Here is a 24,585-nt window from a genome sequence, read left to right as displayed (position 1 = left end):
TAATTTTGCAAAGTTCATTTAGTCCAAGTGGTTTTCTAATTATACTTTCTGCTTACAAATAAAGTGGTTTTTTTTTACCTTACACAGATTTTAGTTTCTTGCTTTTGCAGGTAGATATTAATATTTCAGAAACTGTAGTCACCTCACCTTTGTAAATAAATGCTGCACTACAATCAGTTATAGATTTCACCACAGAGAAATGACATTAAGAGGCACTTAACCTCATCCCCTGTACTTGTATGATTTAGTAGATGAACGAAAAAGAAATTCTTGTTTAAACAACTTTTCATACATTGTTCAGACAGCACTGAGGTTCTTTTCTTCTTTTCTTTCTTCCTCCATTTGACGGAATGTACCGCATCATATAAAACTGATGTTGTGATGTTGTGCCTCATTATTCTCCTGTCTATGGTATTATTTTAGTAATGCAAAAATTCTGGTCTCCTAGGGGCAATATAGTTAAAGATCAGCTGACCGTGCACAATTGTACTCTCCCAGCAGTATCTTCAGCTATGTGTGGGCCTTAAACTCAAAAGATCGATATATTATAACCACCACTACAAAGAAAAGAGTTGAACCAGGCCTCACTTGCCAATATCAAAAATCTCTTTATTGTGAACAAATCAATTAGGAGTGTGTTTCAACTCCACTATAATAAAACGATTAAAAACACAGTAGGTGCTCCTGAGATATCACGGCATGCCCTCGCATCCATGTCCACTTCATACATACACACATACACGCCAGTCATTCCTTTAACAGGCAATTTTGTGCACCACCGACAGTCATCAAAGCTCTGAGTTAATTGCAGGTAATGATTAAATGCTATTGCTTAGGGCATATTAAAAATCTCCAGACTTGAATGACCAATGAGACCACAGGGGTGGTGTATATGGTGACCTGCCCCTGTGGTCTGCACTATGTTGGCATGACAACTAGACATTTAAAACTAGAATTCTTGAACATATATCGAATGTAGGTAACAAAAATGATGAATGTAAAGGCCCCTGAGGGAACACTATCAACAACTCATGGAGGGAAGATCAAGTAGGGATGCTCATTCGGATTCCGCGGAAATGCAATTTCCAAAATTCCTATCGGAAATTTCATTTCCGCATCGGAATGCGGAAATCGGTAATGCAAGTGCCGTAGGCGGATTTCACGGAAATTCCACCCGACATTAACATAGATTTTCTAAAAAACTATAAGGTTTTAAGTTAATAAACCCTGACAATTTGGTGTTTCTAGGACTTAAGGGGGCTTTGCTATTAACCGCTAAAGTCGGCGGATTTTTACTGTAATGTAAAATGCAGAAAATCTGCATCTGCCTATTTTCTGCATTTTACTTACAGTAACAATCTGCCGACTTTAGCGGTTAATAGCAATGCCCCCGTAAGTCCTAGAAACACCACATTTTCAGGGTTTATTAAACAGAATCTTCTGAACAAGATGCAAAAAAAAAGTTTTCGAAAAAGACCTTACAGTTTTTGAGAAAATCGATGTTAAATTCGGGCAGAATTTCCCGCGATTTCCGGCGGAAATTCCGCATTGGAATGCGGAAATTGGTAGCGGAAAGCGGAATCTGTAATTGGTACATGACGGGAATGCGGAATTACCGTGGAATCGGAAATTGGCATTCCGACCATCCTAAGTTCAAGGGGAGTCTGGTTAAAGTTGTGTCCTCAGTAGCAAAAGGGATGAGAAAAGTCAACATAGAGAGGGAATTCTGCGTTTGGAGACTGTGTGGATTTATAAATTGGGCACTTTGTCATAACATGGCCTCAACTCCGAAATCGATTTTTCGGTATATTTGGACCCATATGGGTAGTGCACATTGCGATATGGGCGGTGATATCATGCCGTGATATCTCAGGAGCTCCTTGTAACGATTGGCCATGCAGATCGTGGTCGTGACTGAAACCAGACTGGCAGATCCACGATCTCTGCATGGCAATCGTTTTGGTTCCAACAAAACCAGAAGATCACAATGGAGATACTGACGTCTGCACAACAGAGTAGATAATAAATGTGTTTTATTTACAATAATGCAAGTGTACAAATGCAGATCACCATACACATACAATATACAATCAAACAACGCGTGGGTGCACCACAAATACCAGAACCCTGACTATCTATCTATCTATCTATACTAGAGATGAGCCGAAATTTTCGAAATTTCGAACTGCTTTTATTACGAATGCGAAATTTAACATTACGACCCAAATTCGTAATTTCGTAATTAATTTTCAAATCGTAATTTACAATTTCGTAATCGAAATTTCAACTCCCGTAATGACGAATTTCGTGTCTCCAACCGAAATTTTACTGTTTCAGGTTTGTAAGTGTTTCTATCCCTCTAGATGCCTAAAATGAATAGCACAGCCAGCCAGCCAGCCAGCCAGCCAGCCAGCCAGCCAGCCAGCCAGCCAGCCAGCCAGCCAGCCAGCCAGCCTCCCCTCCTCCTCCTCCTCCTCCTCCTCCTCCTCCTCCTCCTCCTCCTCCTCCTCCTCCTCCTCCTCCTCCTCCTCCTCCTCCTCCTCCTCCTCCTCCTCCTCCTCCTCCTCCCTCTCCTCCTCCTCCTCTCTCTCTCCTCTCTCTCTCTCTCTCCTCTCTCTCTCTCTCTCTCTCTCTCTCTCTCTCTCTCTCTCTCTCTCTCTCTCTCTCCTCTCTCTCTCTCTCTCTCTCTCTCTCTCTCTCTCTCTCTCTCTCTCTCTCTCTCTCTCTCTCTCTCTCTCTCTCTCTCTCTCTCTCTCTCCCCCAGAGATCTGTAGTATTTCAAAACCATACTCACATTCATGACATGTCCAGGGATCAAACCCAGGCCAACCACATGGAAGACAGCTATGCTCACCACCATACCACCAAACACACACTAAATAGACTGCTAACCTAAATCTTACTTGTAGACAGTCATATGAGACACATGCTGGGTGCAGGGCTTTGTGATTGGACCATGGACCATGCGATAGAGTGAGGTGCAAAAATGAAATCATGCCTAGCAGAGGATGGTTTCACAATGCTAAATGCTAGGCTGGCTGTGGTGCAATTGGTTAGTGCGTCTGGCTGGTAACAGCAAGGTTACAGGTTCGATTCCATCCAGGCATGTCTTTTCCTTTTGCGTTCAACAGTTGTCCAAACAGAGCCAACAGAGCCCCAGATAGCCATGTAGAGTTAGGTCACAGCTAGCCTGGCTGTGGTGCAATTGGTTAGTGTGTCTGGCTGGTAACAGCAAGGTTACAGGTTCGATTCCATCCAGGCATGTCTTTTCCTTTTGAGTTCAACAGTTGTCCAAACACCGAGCACAAAGTTTTGCATGCGTAAAGTTTTACGCACGCAAAATACCCCATGGGGTTCAATGGCGCAGCGCGCGCACGCAAAAGGAAAAGACATGCCTGGATGGAATCAAACCTTGCTGTTACCAGCCAGACACACTAACCAATTGCACCACAGCCAGGCTAGCTGTGACCTAACTCTACATGGCTATCTGGGGCTCTGTTGGCTCTGTTTGGACAACTGTTGAACGCAAAAGGAAAAGACATGCCTGGATGGAATCGAACCTGTAACCTTGCTGTTACCAGCCAGACGCACTAACCAATTGCACCACAGCCAGGCTAGCTGTGACCTAACTCTACATGGCTATCTGGGGCTCTGTTGGCTCTGTTTGGACAACTGTTGAACGCAAAAGGAAAAGACATGCCTGGATGGAATCGAACCTGTAACCTTGCTGTTACCAGCCAGACGCACTAACCAATTGCACCACAGCCAGGCTAGCAGTGACCTAACTCTACATGGCTATCTGGGGCTCTGTTGGCTCTGTTTGGACAACTGTTGAACGCAAAAGGAAAAGACATGCCTGGATGGAATTGAACCTGTAACCTTGCTGTTACCAGCCAGACACACTAACCAATTGCACCACAGCCAGCCTAGCATTTAGCACTGTGAAACCATCCTCTGCTAGGCATGATTTCATTTTTGCACCTCACTCTATCGCATGGTCCAATCACAAAGCCCTGCACCCAGCATGTGTCTCATATGACTGTCTACAAGTAAGATTTAGGTTAGCAGTCTATTTAGTGTGTGTTTGGTGGTATGGTGGTGAGCATAGCTGTCTTTCATGTGGTTGGCCTGGGTTTGATCCCTGGACATGTCATGAATGTGAGTATGGTTTTGAAATACTACAGATCTCTAGAGAGAGAGAGAGAGAGAGAGAGAGAGAGAGAGAGAGAGAGAGAGAGAGAGAGAGAGAGAGAGAGGAGGAGGAGGAGGAAGAAAATTTTTTTGCGAAAATTACGAAATTTCGATTACTGCTAAAATCGTAATTGTAGTAATTTCGCGAAATTTCGGAAATTCGTAATTAGGTCATTACGCTCATCCCTAATCTATACAAATATATACAGCAACACACACAATATGAGAATATATACAATAATACAATATATACAGACACGTCTCAGCAGAATCAGAACACAGGAGAATAGTCATACAAGCCAGGATCAATAATCAGAGAATACGAAGTACAATGTCAGAAAGCAGCGAATAGTCAGACTAGCAAGGATCAATACCGGGAGTTCAGAATGCAGAAACAGAGTTCAGGAAGGTGGGCCAGAGTCACAACCCTGCAAGGATTCAAGCAAAATGACCTAGCAATGTGCTGCTAGGAAGTCCGGCCTTAAATATGCAGCACATTGCTCAGGTGACTGGCCAGAATCTTCCACAGTTCCATCTGCTATTGAGCCGAGTAATTGCACAGCTCCCTGCAATATGAGAGCCATCTGCTGGTAGACAGCAGAAGTCCACCTCAAGTTCACCAGCAGGATGACACAGGCACAGATCGTTACAGTACCCCCCTCTTTAGGAGCGGACTCCGAACGCTCCACACGATCTCCAGAGTTAGCCCCACCTGGGTCCCAATAGAAAAACCGAGGCTGGGTGGGCAGGGAGGGAGAGAAATCAAAAAACTTCAAATATGGATGGACCACCGGAGTCTTTAGAGGCTGGACAGCCTGGGCATGATGTGACTGGAAAGAGTCACGCAGCAACACAGATTGGGAAGCAGAGACATCAGCAGTGTGGAGATCAGCAGCGTGGAGATCAGCAGGAACACCGGACTTGGAAGCAACACCTGGAACTGCGGACTTGGAAGCAACAACTGGAACCGAAGACTTGAAAGCAACAACTGGAACCGAAGACTTGGAAGCAACAACTGGAACCGAAGACTTGGAAGCAACAACTGGAACCGAAGACTTGGAAGCAACAACTGGAACAGCAGACTGGATACCCTCAGAAGCGGCAGCAGACTGGATACCCTCAGAAGCGGCAGCAGACTGGATACCCTCAGAAGCGGCAGCAGACTGGATATCCTCAGAAGCGGCAGCAGACTGGATATCCTCAGAAGCGGCAGCAGACTGGATATCCTCAGAAGCGGCAGCAGACTGGATATCCTCAGAAGCGGCAGCAGACTGGATATCCTCAGAAGCGGCAGCAGACTGGATATCCTCAGAAGCGGCAGCAGACTGGATATCCTCAGAAGCGGCAGCGGACTTACCAACCTTGGAAGCAGCAGCAAAGTCGCCAGACTTGGAAGCAACAGCAGAGTCGCCAGACTTGGAAGCAACAGCAGAGTCGCCAGACTTGGAAGCAACAGCAGAGTCACCAGACTTGGAAGCAACAGCAGAGTCGCCAGACTTGGAAGCAACAGCAGAGTCGCCAGACTTGGAAGCAACAGCAGAGTCGCCAGACTTGGAAGCAACAGCAGAGTCGCTAGACTTGGAAGCAACAGCAGAGTCGCCAGACTTGGAAGCAACAGCAGAGTCGCCAGACTTGGAAGCAACAGCAGAGTTCTGTGACATCTGAGCAGTGAACTGGAAAACTTCAGGTAGTGCTGCAGGCATATTAGCAACAGACTGAATAGTCTCAGACAGGGTAGCAACAGGCTGAATGGTAAACTGGGTGCCCTCAAGTAGTCCAGCAGACCAGGCACTACCAGGAAGCGCAAGAATAGTAGCAGGCCGGGCACCATCAGGAACATCAGTCTGAGCACCATTAGGAGCAGGAACATCAACAGACTTGGCACCTACAGGAACAGCAGCAACAAAAGTCTGTGAAGGCTGGGCAGCAGCTTGCATAACCTCAGGCAAAACAGAAGACGGGATAACTTTAGGCAAGTTAACAGGTTGGGATGCTTCAGACAGGGCAGCAGGCTGTGTAACCTCATGGATCTGGACCTTTGGTTGCGCGCTTGGCTGGACCGTTGGCTGAGCGCTTGGCTGGACCGTTGGCTGAGCGCTTGGCTGGACCGTTGGCTGAGCGCTGGCTGGACCGTTGGCTGAGCGCTTGGCTGGACCGTTGGCTGAGTGCTTGGCTGGATCGTTGGCTGAGATCCCAATACAGTCTGTGCAGACTGGCACTGAAACTGTGTGAACTGAGCCTGTGCGGACAAGGAGCAAAATTCTGTGGGCTGGATGCAACACTCTGCGGGCTGGATGCAACACTCTGCGGGCTGGATGCAACACTCTGCGGGCTGGATGCAACACTCTGCGGGCTGGATTGCAGGACTGGATACTGCAGGATGAACATGCTGGAGCTCTGCAGGCCTGTCAGGCTGACCCACTGTCAGCAAATCTAGTCCATGAAAAAGTCCACAAAGAAAGGCGAGGGACTGCTCAGGACTGACTGGAGATTGCTGAGGACACAAATCAACTGGAGTCTGTATGGAGCTGCATGGAGTCTGCACCAACTTGGATGGAGTCTGCACACGACTGGAATCAGCTGGAGGCTGCACACGACTGGAATCAGATGGAGTCTGCACACGACTGGAATCGGATGGAGTCTGCACACGACTGGAATCGGCTGGAGGCTGCACATGACTGGAATCGGCTGGAGGGTGCACACGACTGGAATCGGCTGGAGGCTGCACACGACTGGAATCGGCTGGAGGCTGCACACGACTGGAATCGGCTGGAGGCTGCACACGACTGGAATCGGCTGGAGGCTGCACATGACTGGAATCGGCTGGAGGCTGCACACGACTGGAATCGGCTGGAGGCTGCACATGCTGAATGGAGTTGGTAGGAAAGAATTTCTTTTTCTTTTTGGATGATGACTTATTTTCTAAAGATCTTTGCCAGGACCAAGGTGTAGTTCTGACTGCAGTTTGCAATGGAGTTTGTACAGATAACTGAAATGCAGGTTGTGAACTCCGGACATAAGGGTTATCAGAGAGAGAATGAGATTGAAACTTAGAGGAAAGAATTTCTTGCCAGATGGCAATCAAAGCAGAGGCAGATTCATTCTCACACAAGGCATTAACCATCAGAGATCTTACTCCACAGATACAATTCCTAATAAACTTCTCATTTTGTTGCGAATAGAATGACATAAACTGTTCCCTATCATTCTTCTTCAAATAGCCATAATAAGCATTGATCTCTTCTGCAGTAAAATCAAAACTGACTTGATTGCTGCAATCTCTCCACTCATTTGATTCCTCAATCACATGCATGCCTGCATCTGCACTTGAATCAAATGACAAGATTTCCTTCCAAACTTGGATCAGAGCAGAGGCAGCTTCTTGCGAACACAATTTGTAACCACTCATCCTTTCCACAGCATGTACATATTTCGGCAGACAAGAACTTTCCATTTTAGAATAGTGGTTTAGAAAACTTTTCCTATCCTTCTTTAAATGATCGAAAAGATAGTTAATATCAGCTGCACAAAAGACAGGCTCTAAACGAGATTGGTTCTTAACTGGCCGAAAATTTATTTGTCTATTAATAGAACTTGACTGAACTACATCAGTAACAGAATCAAGACTGGACTGGATTGTAACAGACAAAGAACCAGTTTGTATTTTATTCTTTGCTGTCACAGAACAAGGTTTACATTGGGAAATTAACATCTCTTTCCAGGCAGACATTAACAATGAGTTTTTTTCAAATGTGCATATTCTTAAATCAATTAATAATTGAAGGGATTGAACACAAGCTTGCATAATATTTTTGTCTTTCTTGGAGTAGAACTTAAAGAAAGATTCCCTGTCATTTTCCGAAATAGAAATCAAAACGGTAATATCAGATGGGCTAAATGGAGGATCAAGAAAATTATCCTTGGATAATTTACTTTTCAAAAAAATATACTGCCCCCCCCCCCTGTCCTCCCCACCCCCCCACTCGGTTCGAGAACGTTGTTTGCCATGCAGGATTTAGATCCTGGGTATAGATAGCCAGGTATGGGTGCCCCCAGTATAGGCATACAGAGAAACCACTTGGACTAAACGAACTTTGCAATGATTCAGACAATTCAACACTGTCTGGTTCTAAAATAGTTCTGCAACGGAAGATGTTGGCTGTTTTTGCAATATAGCTTTAATGATAGCTGAAGAGTTAAAGGACAACTGAAGCAAGAAGGATATGGAGGCTGCCATATGTATTTCCTTTTAAGCAATAGCAGTTGCCTAGCAATCCTGACGATCCTCTGCCTCTAATACTTTTAGCCATAGACCCTGAACAACCACATGCAAGTCAGACAATATTGTCAGATTTGACCAGATTAGCTGCATGCTTGTTTCTGGTGGGATGATCAATAAGATGCAAATATTTCTAAATCCATGCAGGATTTGGTAAATTTTTCTTTGACTAGGTCTTTATTGTACAGAAAAAGCATAGTTAACAGGGTACATAAAGCAACAGTAATACACATGTGCAAAAGTGCTGTACCAAAAATAGCATAACATACAAATCATGAAACAGACCATACTTACAACCCAAAAACAACAAGCACGTAAAATAATGATTTATCTTTATGCATAAACAAAACAAAACACAAAATGGAGCACAATGTCCTCTCATCCAATAAGAAACAAAAGAAAAAAAAAACTGAATGGCACCTGTATCCACCCTCATCCTTCTGCCTTACCCTGTACTAGGAAAAATAATAGACCTGGACCAAGCATCCCAATGGCCATGAAATTTAACTATTGAGTTACACATAGTATGATGAATAAAATCCATCAGTCAGAAATCCTCAACTCTGTTCAATACTTGTTCAAAAGAGACTGAGGGTTGTTTCCAATTTCGACCAGCTGCCCATAGAATAGAGCAAATGAACGTATAATATACCCTTCTACACTTTTTGGATATCGTGGGGTTTGGAGTAAATATAAGGGCTTGTGACGGATCGAGCTCCACCTGAAGAGATGTCAAAGTACCTATGCCAGTTTTCAACCTATCCCATAATCGTTGCACTAACAAAATACAGTATATGCAAGAGTGAACCATCAACCTGACAGCCCCGAAAGCAAAGCGAAGACCCTGTAGGAAAGATTCTATGTAACCTCAAAGGGGTCCTGTACCACCTAGTGGCAAGTTTTAGAGCAGTATCCCGATTGGCTGGTGTTCTGGTAGCGGCTAACATATTACAGCCTAGTTTCTGCAAGTCAGTTTTACAATCGTGAAGCTATAAATCCGTTTCCCATTCCAGCATATATTTTGTTTTCTATTCCTGAGAGATATCTATAAGATAATTACAGTATATAGCCTGGAGATCAGCCCACTCAGTCACATAAAGATTTTCATAAAAGGTACAATTCAGTAACGCATTTGGGCTAGAATGTCAGATATTAACTTCTTGCCGACCGGCTGACACCAATGGGCGTGGCCACGGCGGCAGCCCCAGAACCACCTAACGCGATTGGCGTCAAGTCCTGGGGCTCTGATTTGCAGGAGATCGCGCACAGCCTGTGCGCGCATCTCCTGCTCAGGGGGCGGAGCTCCACCCCCTCCTCAGTCTCCGAGCAGCGATTGCCGCTCGGGAGACTGATAGACAGCGTGATCGCTGTCTATTTACATAGTACAGCTAGGGGCGTAACTAGACATCACTGGGCCCCCCTGGAAAACTTTGGAAGGGTCCCCCCACCCCCTCGCTTTCTGCACAGGAAAACTGAGGACCAATGTGTTTCCCCATGCAGAGAATAACACTTATGGTGGCCATACATGGTACAATAAAAATGTTTGAATATCCCATTTATTCGATCTAAATGATCGAATCATATGATAGTTGAAAATATTTTTTTTTCAATGAAGAAATTTGAATGATTATCCTGTTTTTTCGAGAAAAATCAGATCGGACATGCTGGAAAAATCTTTATATTCGATCTAACGGAATAATCGAACTAAATTATCTAATCGAAAAAAAAATGAAAAATTGTACCATGTATGGCCACCTTTAGACTTAAAGGAAACATCAGGCAATCTATGCTACCCCTAGATCTACTTACCCGGGGCTTCCTCCAGCCCCTTGCAGCCGACAAGGACTTGTAGCAGCTCTGTTCCCAGTACAGACATACACACACATACACACACAGCCATATTATTTTACTACATGCTATATGGAGGAACAACAATGACATGCTGAACATAAGATATATTCACTGTAACTTTGGCAAAGCATTCAGAATGTCACTGATTTATACTGTTATTACAGGATTTGGGACTCCGTGTGAGACAACAAGCTCTCAATGATTCAGCAACAGTCAGACATCAGTCTTTCCCATTCCACTGTGTCCAGTAATCAGACACCATAAGGTCACTAGAGTGTGTGTGTGTGATAAGAATGTAGGAATCTCTTCTGAGGGACAGTCTACAACTTTTTTTCCAACTGTGACTCCTTTGTTTGTAATGTTGTACATGAAGTCATCAGAACTGCTGCAGTGTGAGACAGATGTTTTTTACGAACCCTAGGGAGCAGGGACAGTGTACAAATTCCAAAGTGTGTATGATTCCTTATCTGTGTAGTGGACACATGCAGTCAGCATAACAATGGTATGAGAGTAGAATAAGTTTTCTCTCCATGTCCTTAGTTGCTTGTCAGTCTCTCAAACTTTTTCCCCCACAGGGCCCCCTGATGCTTCTGGACCCCCCTGCGGAGGCATCCCTTGCAGGGTCTATTGTTACGCCCCTGAGTACAGTGCTGCGATCAGCAGCTGTGCTGTACTGGGGACAGCCGTGTGACACGGCTGTCCCCCTGGGGGACAAGAGAGCGATTGGCTCTCATAGGCTGAAGCCTATAACAGATGATCACAGGATTGGCTGGCTGCAGGGAGGGGAAAAGAGGGGGGGGGGAATCACCCGTGTGCTGTGTTGTGCGGCCCTGCAGCATGGCCTTAAAGCGGGTGACGTCACCGGAAGTGAACCAGCCGTCACCCGGAACTACCTTAGTGGTGGACGGCGGAACGGATTGAGGATACAGCGTGTGCACACGCTGAGTTTAGTCACGGAGCAGCCGGCCGGAGCTCTGATTCAAATACTGGACTCCAGCCCGACCCTAAACCTACCCGTCAGGAACATGAGTAGAACCAGTGTGGATGCTTTATTGCAGGAACCATAGACGCCAAGGTAAACACTAATAACTCATCTGGCTCTACTTGGAACTTATAGTGAAGAGGATACACTCTTGTGATGTGATAACTAGTTCCCCATGGGGCATCTCTATTGGAGCACATCAACCTACTCCACTCCTATTAAGGATTAAAAAGACATTACAAGTGACACATATTCAGAGCTATCAATAGAGACTATACCATACAGATTTTTTATTTTAAAACCTCTCTATTTTAGTTTTTATCCCATTTTTTATCCCAATTTTTATCTTCATTTTTTTCATGCACATTGGAAGGTCTGTGTATGTCTGAGTGAGTGGATGATATGTATACACATTGAATATGAAATATATGCAATATTGTGATGAAAAAATTGCTTTATTTATGCAACAACTGACAGTTTGTGTTTTATAAGTATATTTTGAATAAATTCTGATAAATGTTTTCATTAAGTTGAACAGTATCTATTATTCGCTAAACTGCTAGATAACATCTTTAGGCCCAGCGCAACTAGTCTCTTTGTTTACTATTGATCTATCAGTTTATATGAGGTGAGTGGGTCCCCATATTTAACTAGTTTGCAGCAGGTGAAACAGCACGCTCATAGGAGCACCTCCACAAGCGCCCTCCATATTGCTTATAAACCTTTTGACCTTGAGTACCCACGGAATGATGGCAGCAGTGGAGACCACCGAAGATATTTGGACCTTCAGATCAAATAGAGAAAACAGAATTAAAACCTTCTTTACCAGCAACCAACAAATAGAGGACAAAGGTGTACACCTAGAAGATATGATTGGTGATGTAAGATACTTGGAGAAACTCTTGACCAAAGAAACAAAGAATATGTGGGAGGTAGCCACTTTAGACCAATAGCTCCTATGGAATATTAGCCCGGTAGGGCTCACTATATATAAACAACTGGCTGTGGACCTCGCTAACCAAGAAACCCAGACAGAATGGGACCGAATGTTCCATGAATTTTCACTACAAGTTATGACCTTTATAAGAGATATAAGGAAAGGACAGTGCCTATCTTTAGGCAAGGACATCAAAAAAACAAGACTGGATATTATACAATATAGACATTTACATGAATACCAGGAGTTGGAAATCAGTATACAGAAACGACTGGTTGACTTAGAAAAAGAGATCATTGAAAAGAAAAAACGGAAATTTCTACGTGATTCAATTCCAATTAGTGCACTAAATATAAATGGAGAGAAGGAGGACGAGGAAGAACTTAATTGGAGTACACATGAAACATCATGCATCCCCCCTCAAACCTTCAAAACTATGGATGAAACGGGACCATGCTTAACAGATGACCAACACATATGGGAACCCGCAAGTGACCTAAGTGATTGTGACATCAATGATGACTATACCCGAACCAATACAGCACTATCAGGGATTTGCGAATCAACTATACCAGCGAGTACCATCAGAAAAACTCTAGGGACCACAGATAGAGGGAAACAAACAGATAGAAAAATAGCCAAAGAAATCATTAGGAAAGAGAGTAACTCTAAGAGGACCCAACCATTGGAAACAGACCAACAAGATATCAGACAATCGAGTAAGGCTAAGAGATCTCAAATAAATAGAAACTATATACATATAGCAGATGAAAACATAATAAAAGAAAAGTATTGGGAACAAAAAGGAGCAAAACCAAAAGGAAAACAGAATATGGACAATATGAACACAAAAAGAAGCGAAAGGAAGAACTCACGGAGTACGGATAAGGACAATGAGAGGAATAGAAACAAAGAAGCAACCTATAACATTCCAGTCCAAAATAGATTCTCACCCCCTTGGAAGAAAAAGGAGAACACCCCATCATTTGAACCCTGAAAAAGACACACAGAAGCAAGAGAACCCAAAAGGGGACCATGTATCCCACAATACAAGATCAAGGGGTTGGGACCGGGGCAGAAAGGGAAACACCGTGACGAATACCCTGGATAAATATTTTTTAGGAAGAAGAGGGGCTGCAGAGGAAAAGGGCGGAGGGGGAGGAGAGGGGTGGGTACACTCCCAGGGAAAACAGAGATGGAACAAGAGAACCTAAGAAAAACAGATAGAGAATTAGGTATCTTTAATTTGAGCAACTATGAATTAAAAGAGGCAGAACGCAGTCTACTTTCTAAAGGCCTTAAATTCGCCCCTACAAAGAAACTCAACAAATTTGAGGCATACATCGACATTAAGAAATATATTAGAAAATTGTGCCTTAAAAAGTTTTTTCTGAAGAAGGAAAATGGAAACAATGAAGAACCAGACGAAACAATATATAAACACACCACCTTGAAGAACAAATCCAGATTCAATCCCATCCAGGAGATGAGTAAGGAGATGCGACTTTTTGAAGACTTAGTCGAAAAAGACCTAAAGAGATTAAGGGCTCCTACGAAGTATGATTACAATCTGAATCCGAAAGAAATTAAGGCTCTGAAGGAATTACAGAAGAACAACCAATTAACCATCCGCCCCACTGACAAAGGGGGTGTAATGGTGATTCAGGACTCACATAACTATGAACAGGAGGCGCTACGAATTCTAAGTGACCAGAATGTTTATAGGAAACTGAAGGGAGATCCAGGAGATACATTTGGGAAAGAATTGAAATCTCTATTAGAAGAAGCATATACTGAGGGCATCATTAATAAGAAGGAATTTGAATTTATTAACATCAAATATCCAAGAATTCCCATAATGTACAATCTCCCGAAGATCCACAAATCCTTGGATAACCCACCTGGAAGACCTATTATATCAGGGATTGGATCTTGTACTTCAAATTTATCAAGATACATTGACACATTCCTGCAGCCCTATGTACGGAATACACCTGCATTCTTGGAGGATACCAGACATGTAATCAATACTTTAAAAGAAATCAAATGGGAGGAAGGATGGATTATTGGGACATTAGATATCACTTCCCTATATACAGTAATCGACCACAAAAAAGGCCTAGAATCCGTACAATACTTCCTGGAAAAAGATGACACCTTACAAGATGCACAACGACAATTCATATTGGACTCTATATGGTTCATTCTAACACATAATAACTTCTTGTATAATGGTGACCACTACCTACAGAACAGCGGGACAGCCATGGGGACCAGGTTCGCTCCGGGATATGCAAATCTATTTATGGCACACTGGGAATCCAACCACATTTACGGTGGCGAGGGACCTGGAGGGAACCTGGTCCTCTGGCATAGATTCATCGACGACATCTTGTTCATCTGGAGGGGGAGTATGGTAGCATTGGAAGAATTTACAACAAAGATAAACACTAATAATTTAGGGCTGATCTTCACAGGAGAGAAGAGTACGAAAAATATACACTTCCTAGACCTGGAGATATATATTGAGAAGAACGTTATGAAAACAAGAACCTATATAAAACCAACGGATGTAAATAGCTACATACTTACCACAAGTTGCCACTTTCCGCCATGGCTGACCAATATCCCAAAGGGACAAATGGCGAGAATCAGAAGGAACTGTACTGAGGATGATCAATTCAAACAAGAAGCTAACATACTTAGGGAGAAATTCATGGAGAAGGGATACCGAAAGAACGAATTAAATATAGCCATCCAGACCATGGGAGATAGAGATAGGGAAGAACTGCTAAAGAAAAAACCCAGGATACCAACAGATGATCACGTAATGAGGATTAGTATGGGATACCATACAAATAATAAAAGGACACAGAATATCATAACAAAACATTGGAATGTTCTTAGGAGAGACAAGATCCTAAATACAATTATTCCGGAAACACCGTCCTTTATATTCAGGAGGGCCAGCACAGTTGGACTGAAAGTAGCCACAGCCACTGGCGTATGGAACAAAAATAACAAAAATATTAAACTTGGAAAAGGATTTGTTAGATGCGGAAGATGCCCCAACTGCAGAGACACTAGAGGCTACAACAAAATCACAGAGGTTGCCACAGTGAGTGGCCCCATGAAGATTAATGAATTAATCACATGTGACACTGACACACGAGGAGTGATTTATTGCATCAGGTGTCCATGTGATAAATACTATGTAGGTAGAACCAAACGATTACTTAGAGAAAGGATAGGGGAACATCTCAAAAACATGAAGAAAGGATGGGACGGACATCCCCTATCAAGACATTACAAGGAGAAACACAATTGCAGCATTCAGGACACCAAATTCATAGGCCTAGAAATAGTAAGCAGAGACCCGAGGGGGGGTGATTATATAGCAAGAATGTCCAATAGGGAAAGTTTTTGGATCTTTAGCCTAGGGACTATGGCCCCCAGGGGATTGAATGCAGAGTTTGAGATATTTGGGTTCCTATGAATGTATGCCTGCATACAGACCTACCCAATGTGACAGACAATCCATATGTGCAGGGGACTATATTGCCCCTATCCTAATGTAAAATATTGTGCATTGATGTCCCTTATGGGTACCCTTCAAGTTTATATATATATATATTTATTGAGATAATATGTATCCATTAGGTAGTCCCCCAATTTTGAACGCATAGGGGATATTATAGCACGTGCACATGTCGCATGTACACATATATATACCCTATATAATTTACATCCCCAATACTCCCAGCCCTCAAAAATATACATTTTTTCCACATTTCACATTTTCTCCATATTCCCAATTTTTCCATATTTCCACCCCTTTCTATTTTTTTACATTTTTTATATATTTTTTATCTTGTACAGATTGGGGATTTGTGGTAATGCTTAAATGCACGCAAGAGGACCCCAGTGTGAAGGACACACGAAAAATACGTATTGACACGGAAAATACGTATTAATACGGAATACAGCCACTTTGGGACCCAGGGGAATCCACACCAGGAGGAGAGGAGGAGCTAATGGAGTATATCAATCCAGAGATGGCTGTTCACTAATCACAGGCTTTGAGAAAGGCGGCCGTAGTCCGCTGAAACGTGTAAGCCCTCATCATACAACCCACGCTGTCCAAAATTGCTACAGGAACAAATGCCTTGCAGCCGCATCAACTAGGTACAGGACGCACTTAACGGACTGACCCACTCAAGCTGTTACCAGGCAACAGCTGAGCAATACAGGACGCGGGGAATAGGTGACGTCACCGGAAGTGAACCAGCCCTCACCCGGGACGGCGGAACGGATTGAGGATACAGCGTGTGCACACGCTGAGTTTAGTCACGGAGCAGCCGGCCGGAGCTCTGATTCAAATACTGGACTCCAGCCCGACCCTAAACCTACCCGTCAGGAACGTGAGTAGAACCAGTGTGGATGCTTTATTGCAGGAACCATAGACGCCAAGGTAAACACTAATAACTCATCTGGCTCTACTTGGAACTTATAGTGAAGAGGATACACTCTTGTGATGTGATAACTAGTTCCCCATGGGGCATCTCTATTGGAGCACATCAACCTACTCCACTCCTATTAAGGATTAAAAAGACATTACAAGTGACACATATTCAGAGCTATCAATAGAGACTATACCATACAGATTTTTTATTTTAAAACCTCTCTATTTTAGTTTTTATCCCATTTTTTATCCCAATTTTTATCTTCATTTTTTCATGCACATTGGAAGGTCTGTGTATGTCTGAGTGAGTGGATGATATGTATATACATTGAATATGAAATATATGCAATATTGTGATGAAAAAATTGCTTTATTTATGCAACAACTGACAGTTTGTGTTTTATAAGTATATTTTGAATAAATTCTGATAAATGTTTTCATTAAGTTGAACAGTATCTATTATTCGCTAAACTGCTAGATAACATCTTTAGGCCCAGCGCAACTAGTCTCTTTGTTTACTAGTGGACACATGCAGTCAGCATAACAATGGTATGAGAGTAGAATAAGTTTTCTCTCCATGCCCTTAGTTGCTTGTCAGTCTCTCAAACTTTTTCCCCCACAGGGCCCCCTGATGCTTCTGGACCCCCCTGCGGAGGCCTCCCTTGCAGGGTCTATTGTTACGCCCCTGAGTACAGTGCTGCGATCAGCAGCTGTGCTGTACTGGGGACAGCCGTGTGACACGGCTGTCCCCCTGGGGGACAAGAGAGCGATTGGCTCTCATAGGCTGAAGCCTATAACAGATGATCACAGGATTGGCTGGCTGCAGGGAGGGGAAAAGAGGGGGGGGGGGAATCACCCGTGTGCTGTGTTGTGCGGCCCTGCAGCATGGCCTTAAAGCTGCAGTGGCCATTTTAGTTAAAATTGGCCTGGTCTTTAGGCGGGTTTACCCCTGTGCGCCTCAAGTGGTTAAAGTGACTAAGCTGAAAATATCGATAATACTCAGATGGAGGGAGACTTTTATTAAACTGAAGTAGCGATAGTGGCATAAGATTTAGTACATTTTTATGTAAATATATGCAGCTTGAAAATGCACCAATCAAGTCCCACCTAGATTTAAATGAATTGGTCTACTTTCAAGCTTTATATCATTGTATAAAAATGTACATACTCCTGCATGCACTCGGAAATATTTGCATCTCATTGATCATCCCTAGCTGCAGGCAACTGGCATTGTTTAAAAGAAAATACATATGGCAGCCCTTCATATTCTTCTCGCTTCAGTTGTCCTTTAAAGTCCAGTTCCAGTCTCCGATGTTTTCCAAGGTCTGTGTAGACACTAAAGTCTCATACACATGTAGGATGCTTGTCACTTGTCAAGGATCAGGACTCGATCCCTCAAGCAACAATTTTGGGCAATGCAGTGCTACTTGGTGTGGAGCTGCATTGTGCTGCTACCTACACCTTGGATCTCCCGGGGCCTGTTTCTAGCCAGTCATTTTACTTTTACCATTTGCTGGCCAGTGTAGTTTTAACTTTTGGGAAAAAGACTTGTTGGATGGATGCATTTATATTGTCCATGTAGGGGATCAATTCACCCTTATTGTGTGATCACGGAGACATATACTTGAATTATTTGCCTCTGAAGAAGTGGCTGGGTTCAGGCCATGAAATACGCATTAGGCTTTGCTTACAATCTTATTACCTTCATGTTTTTTGCTGTTTTTATACTGTATCTGATGCTAAAAACAGACGTTCTATAATGTTTGTATTCTATATCAGAAGATGTGTTTTATATTTAAACTACACCAAAATTATTATTTGAATATATATATATATATATATATATATATATATATATATATATATATATATATATATATATATATATATATATATATGTTCATTATATGTTCATTTTTAGACCTGCTACAATTGTTTACTTTGTTTATATAACTCAAGTCTTTATCATTTTTTCTATTGTGCCTGATCTGCTTTTTATAATTTTGTGAACCGCACATTTTATTGATAAACTTTAAGGACAGAACTTTTAATCATAATCAGCTTTGTCATCATCATCATCAACACCATCATTCTACTATTATACTCCTTTAAATTTTGATACATATGACGAATGCTTTGCCTTTCATTAACCTGTGTATAAGTGTTATATAAACTGTTTATGAGCATCTTGAAAGCCTTTCATAGCCGTAGTATGGTCTGTACTGTACCTTGTTTTCTGCTCTTCCCTTGTATCAGTCCTTCTGCTGGGTGAGATATTTCCTTGCACTTGGTTCTTCATCTCTTCCTCTTTTTCTGATGTATAGTTATTATTAATCTCAGCACTTCTAAATTGATTCAGTGGATTTACACGTCTGTACTTAGACCTGTCTTCATCTTCTGCTGGAATTGAGTTGCTTTTAGATTCTGAGACATTTCTCTGTGTTCCATTCTGGCGTGTGGATTCAATCCCTGATGCATTTTGCTCATTAGCGTTAGGCTGTTTCACTTTTAAAACTGCCTCATGACCTCTGTCACGCCTGAATGACCTCTGTAGCAGTGGTTCATCATCGCTGCTGTCATAAGATGTGATTCCACTGTTTAAACTGTTGGAAAAATCGAGATTTGTCTTAAATAGTGGCTTTGGTCTCTACAAATGTAAGATTCAACAAAAAACTGCATCGCTTGTAAAATTATAATGTATTATTTAAATGCTGAATTATGGCTTATACCATTGTCTGGACCATGCGTGAGCTGACATTAGTGATGCTCAAATACCCCTTTTTAAAATTCGAGTTTGGTCGAATTCGAATAGTAAATTATTCGAGGTCAGTCGAATATTCGAGTCGAATAAATTTTACTATTCGATTCGACCTCGGACTTCGAGCTCACTATTCGAGTCGGTATTCGAGCTCATTATTCGAGCTGACTATTCGAATTGGCCTTAAAAAGCTTCCCAACACTTGTTTTGAGGGTGAATGATGCAAGAAACATATTTTTTTCCAAGTAACAACAGCAAGTGATTATGTGGGGATGTTCCTTTAAAAAAAAAAAAGGTGAAAAGAGAAGTTGTGTCCAGAATTTTGTTCAGTACTGTATATACTTCTTCTTCTTCTTCTTCTTCTTTATCTTCTATATCTTCTTCTTCTTCTTCTATATCTTCTTCTTCTTCTTCATCTTCTTCTTCTTCATCTTCTTCTTCTTCTTCTTCATCTTCATCTTCTTCATCTTCTTCATCTTCATCTTCTTCATCTTCTTCTTCATCTTCTTCATCTTCTTCATCTTCATCTTCTTCTTCATCTTCTTCATCTTCTTCATCTTCATCTTCTTCATCTTCTTCTTCATCTTCTTCATCTTCTTCATCTTCATCTTCTTCATCTTCATCTTCTTCATCTTCTTCTTCATCTTCTTCATCTTCTTCATCTTCATCTTCTTCTTCATCTTCTTCATCTTCTTCATCTTCATCTTCTTCATCTTCTTCTTCATCTTCTTCATCTTCTTCATCTTCATCTTCTTCATCTTCTTCTTCATCTTCTTCATCTTCATCTTCTTCATCTTCTTCATCTTCTTCATCTTCATCTTCTTCATCTTCTTCTTCATCTTCTTCATCTTCATCTTCTTCATCTTCTTCATCTTCTTCATCTTCATCTTCTTCATCTTCATCTTCTTCATCTTCTTCATCTTCTTCTTCTTCTTCTTCTTCTTCTTCTTCTTCTTCTTCTTCTTCTTCTTCTTCTTCTTCTTCTTCTTCTTCTTCTTCTTCTTCTTCTTCTTCTTCTTCTTCATCTTCTTCTTCATCTTCTTCTTCTTCATCTTCTTCTATATCGTCTTCTTCTTCACTTATTTCTCTTTTCATTTTTTTTTTTTTAAAGAAATGCAGCTATTTTTGAGCGTAACAACAAATAGCTGGTGGCGCACGCATGTTGGAAGCGCCATTGTATGTGCTCCCTGGCAGTGGAAACACACAGACAGCAGGAGGTAAATTCAGCAGCAGGATGAGGAGGATGAGTGTGTGGCAGCATGCAGTCAATGAGGCAGGCAGCGTGACATAATAGCCCTGGTACCTAGCGGTGATACCAGGGCTGTAAATAAACACAACAGGAGGTCCCAGACAGCGGTCGTGCAGCCCACATTGTGTCCAATACACAACTGGGACAACACAGTTTTCAACCCGGGCACCTCAGAAAAATTAAACCTTTTTTTGTAATGGTTTCGTAGTTTTGGTTTTACAACCAATTACACAGATATATAGCTATTTTTTAACGTAATAGCTGGTGGCAGAGTGGCAGCAGAAGGTAAATCTGTGTACCCTGGCGGTGGGAAACACAGACAGACAGCAGCAGCAGCAGGAGGAGGAATGGAGGAGTAATTATGTGAGCAGCTATTGTTTGACGTAATAGCTGGTGGCAGTGTGGCAGCAGAAGGTAATTCTGTGTACCCTGGCAGTGGGAAACACAGACAGACAGCAGCAGCAGGAGGAATGGAGGAGTAGTGTGAGTGTGGCAGCAGGCAGGCAGCGTGACATAATAGCCCTGGTACCTAGCGGTGATACCAGGGCTGTAAATAAACACAACAGGAGGTCCCAGACAGCGGTCGTGCAGCCCACATTGTGTCCAATACACAACTGGAACAACACAGTTTTCAACCCGGGCACCTCAGAAAAATTAAACCTTTTTTTTTTTTAATGGTTTGTTTGGTTTTGGTTTTGCAACCAATATAGCTATTGTTTGACGTAATAGCTGGTGGCAGAGTGGCAGCAGAAGAAGGTAATTCTGTGTACCCTGGCAGTGGGAAACACAGACAGACAGCAGAAGGGCAGTACACAGCAGCCCACTGTAGGTGTAAAATGTGTGGCTGCAGGCGACGTAATAGTCAAAGTGAACCAGGCTGGCTTAGTGAGCAGGAGCCAGGAGGTGGTAAAGGGTGGTAAGGCACATTAACGATGGTTCCGGCAGCCAGTTCATGTCCCCCTCTCGCCGACAACAGGGGCCAGGAACTCGCCTTCCACCCACGCCTGGTTCATCTTCAGAAACGTCAGTCTGTCCACAGACTTGTGAGACAGACGTGAGCGTTTCTCGGTGACCACGCCACCAGCTGCACTGAAGCAGCGCTCGGACAGCACGCTGGAAGGGGGGCAGGACAGCACTTCCAGGGCGTACTGCGCTAGCTCGCTCCAGATCTCCATGCGCTTGACCCAATACTCCATGGGATCAACAGGGGCATCGCTGTCAAGCCCGCTGTACGACCCCATGTAGTCAGCCACCATGCGGGTCAGGCGCTGGCTGTGACCGGAGGAGGATGCTGCTGCATGCATCTCCTCTCTAGTCACTGCTGCCGGAGCCTCTACAGTCCTGTAGAGCTCGTGGCTGAGAGACAGCAGGTCTGTGGGGCGCTTGCTGCTGCTGGATGCAGGCACCTGCTGCTGCCTCTGTGCTGGCTGCTGGACAGTGGGGGTGGAAGGCTGGGGGAAGGCTTCCTCCAAGCGCTCAACAAGGGCCTGCTGCAAGCTCCTTATTTGTTGCGCTGGGTCTCCTCCTGCAGGCGGCAGGAACTGGCTCAACTTCCCCTTGAGGCGTGGGTCCAACATCATGCTGATCCAGATGTCCTCCCTCTGCTTCATCTGGATCACCCTGGGGTCCCTGCGCAGGCACGTCAGCATGTGCGCTGCCATTGGGAAGAGGCGGGCCACGTCTGCTGGCACATCGACGTCAGTGCTGTCCTCATCCTCCTCCTCTGCCGCCTCATCCTCTCTCCACCCCCGCACCAACTCAGCTGCGCTGTGCTGATCCCCCTCATCAGCAGCCAGGTCAGGGACCTCCACCAAGTCCTCCTCCTCCTCCCCCTCAGAGGTGGACTGCGCAGCTGGTTGCCGCTCCTGCTGGTCCAAGGCTGCCGCTCCCTGTTCCAGCAAAGCATCGAGGGCCCTGTTCAGCAGAGAAACCAGGGGCACCCACTCGCAGACCATAGCATGGTCCCTGCTCACCATGTTTGTGGCCTGCAGGAAGGGAGCCAGCACAAAGCACACCTGCTGCATGTGCCTCCAGTCATCATCGGGGACGATGGACGGGATGTTGCTGGTCTTGTCCCTTCTCTGAGCTGCGGAAACAGTGGCCAGGGCAAGGTACTGTTTGACAGCGTGCCTCTGTTCAACCAGACGCTCCAACATCGCCAGGGTGGAGTTCCAGCGGGTCGGAACGTCAAGGATCAGCCGATGGCGTGGCAGATCCAGCTCCTTTTGCACGTCTTCCAGGCTCGCACAGGCTGCAGCCGAGCGCCGGAAGTGACGCACAACATTCCTTGCCGTTTCCAGCAGTTCGCCCATCCCCTGGTAGGTGCGCAGGAACTTCTGCACCACCAGGTTCAGCACGTGGGCAAGACAGGGGATGTGGGTCAGGCTTCCCCTGTCTATGGCAGCAACCAGATTGGCCCCATTGTCGGACACCACCTCTCCGACTCTGAGGCCTCTGGGGGTCAGCCAAATCCTCTCCTGCTCCTGGAGTTTGGCCAACACGTGGGCTGCCGTCAGCTTGGTCTTGCCAAGGCTGACCAAGTGCAGCAGCGCTTGGCAGTGGCGGGCCTTCACGCTGCTGCTGAGGCGGGGGGTTTGGCCAGGTGTGGCGGAGGATGGCAGAGGATCGGAGGAACCCGCTGCAGTTCCCCTGACCCTGCGGGGTGGCACCACCCACTGTGTTGCTGCTGCTGCTGCTGTGCCCGCTGCTGCTCTCCCATCCTCACCCCCTTCCACCAAGCTGACCCAGTGGACAGTGAAGGACAGGTAGCGGCCTGTCCCGAAGCGGCTGCTCCAGGAGTCCATGGTGACGTGGACCCTTTCACCAACCGCGTGCTCCAGCCCTCGCTCCACATTGGCCATCACAAAGCGGTGCAGTGCAGGAATGGCCTTGCGGGCGAAGAAGTGTCTGCTGGGGAGCTGCCAGTCTGGGGCTGCGCAAGCAAGCAGCGCCCGCATGTCGCTCCCCTCCTGCACGAGCGTGTACGGCAGGAGTTGGGAGCACATGGCCTGTGCCAGCAAGCCGTTCAGCTGCCGCACGCGACGGCTGCTGGGAGGCAGAGCCCTAACCACCCCCTGGAAGGACTCGCTCAAAAGGCTCTGGCGTGGCCTTTTGCTGACACGGGAATCAGCAGACACAGCGGAGGAGGCCACTGAGGACTGGCTGCCAGAACAGGCCTCAGTGTCGGCGGCAGGAGTTGCAGAGGGGGGAGGAGCAGTGCGTTTCCGCACTCCTGCTGGTGCTGCTGGAGGAGCAGGAGGGCGGGTGGCTGCTGTTGCTGCTGCTGCTGCTGAAGGCTGTGCAGTGATGGGTGTGGTGCCACTGCCAGCACCAGATGCCTTCAGCCTCTGGAACTCCTCATGCTGGTGGAAATGTTTAGCCGCAAGGTGGTTGATGAGCGAGCTGGTGCTGAACTTTAAGGGGTCTGCACCTCTGCTCAACTTCCGCTGACAGTGGTTGCAAGTGGCGTACTTGCTGTACACAGTGGGCATGGTGAAAAAGCGCCAGATTGGTGACAGAAACATCCCCCTACGGCATGGAAGCGCTGATGCCTGTCTCCCTGTGGTGGTTGGGGGGGGGGCTTGGGTGCGGCTGGTGGTGGTACTGGCTGATGCTGCTGCTGCTGCTGAGCCTGAGACACCAGCAGGCTGTGGGACGCTGCCAATGCTTGCAATGATGCGCCTCCTTGCAAGGCCCACAAGCGCATCCTCCTCCTCCTCCGAGCTGCTGAGGACGACATCCCCTGGAGGTGGTGGCACCCAGTCTCTGTCTGTCACCGGGTCATCACCATCATCCTCCCCCTCCTGAAACATGTCCTGCTGGGATGATGACCCCCCAAACTCCTCTCCTGATGCATGGATGGGCTGCTTGACTGTC

General features: G+C 44.9%; 1 protein-coding gene across 4 annotated transcripts in view; it reads right to left on the bottom strand.

Annotated features, from left to right (window-relative positions):
- The window catches only part of LOC137561267 (tetratricopeptide repeat protein 24-like), a 178,474-nt gene that overhangs the window by 65,398 nt on the left and 88,491 nt on the right, over positions 1–24,585 (bottom strand). For all 4 annotated transcript variants that reach the window (XM_068272525.1, XM_068272527.1, XM_068272528.1 and 1 more), the window contains exon 8: positions 18,931–19,305. In XM_068272525.1, the coding sequence (XP_068128626.1) occupies positions 18,931–19,305 (375 nt within the window). The remainder of the gene's footprint in view (positions 1–18,930; positions 19,306–24,585) is intronic.

This window comes from Hyperolius riggenbachi, chromosome 3 (assembly GCF_040937935.1).
Source record: "Hyperolius riggenbachi isolate aHypRig1 chromosome 3, aHypRig1.pri, whole genome shotgun sequence".
Lineage (NCBI taxonomy): Eukaryota > Metazoa > Chordata > Amphibia > Anura > Hyperoliidae > Hyperolius > Hyperolius riggenbachi.
The sequence above is the reverse complement of the archived record's forward strand: the minus strand, read 5'-3'. Positions and strand labels throughout refer to the sequence as shown.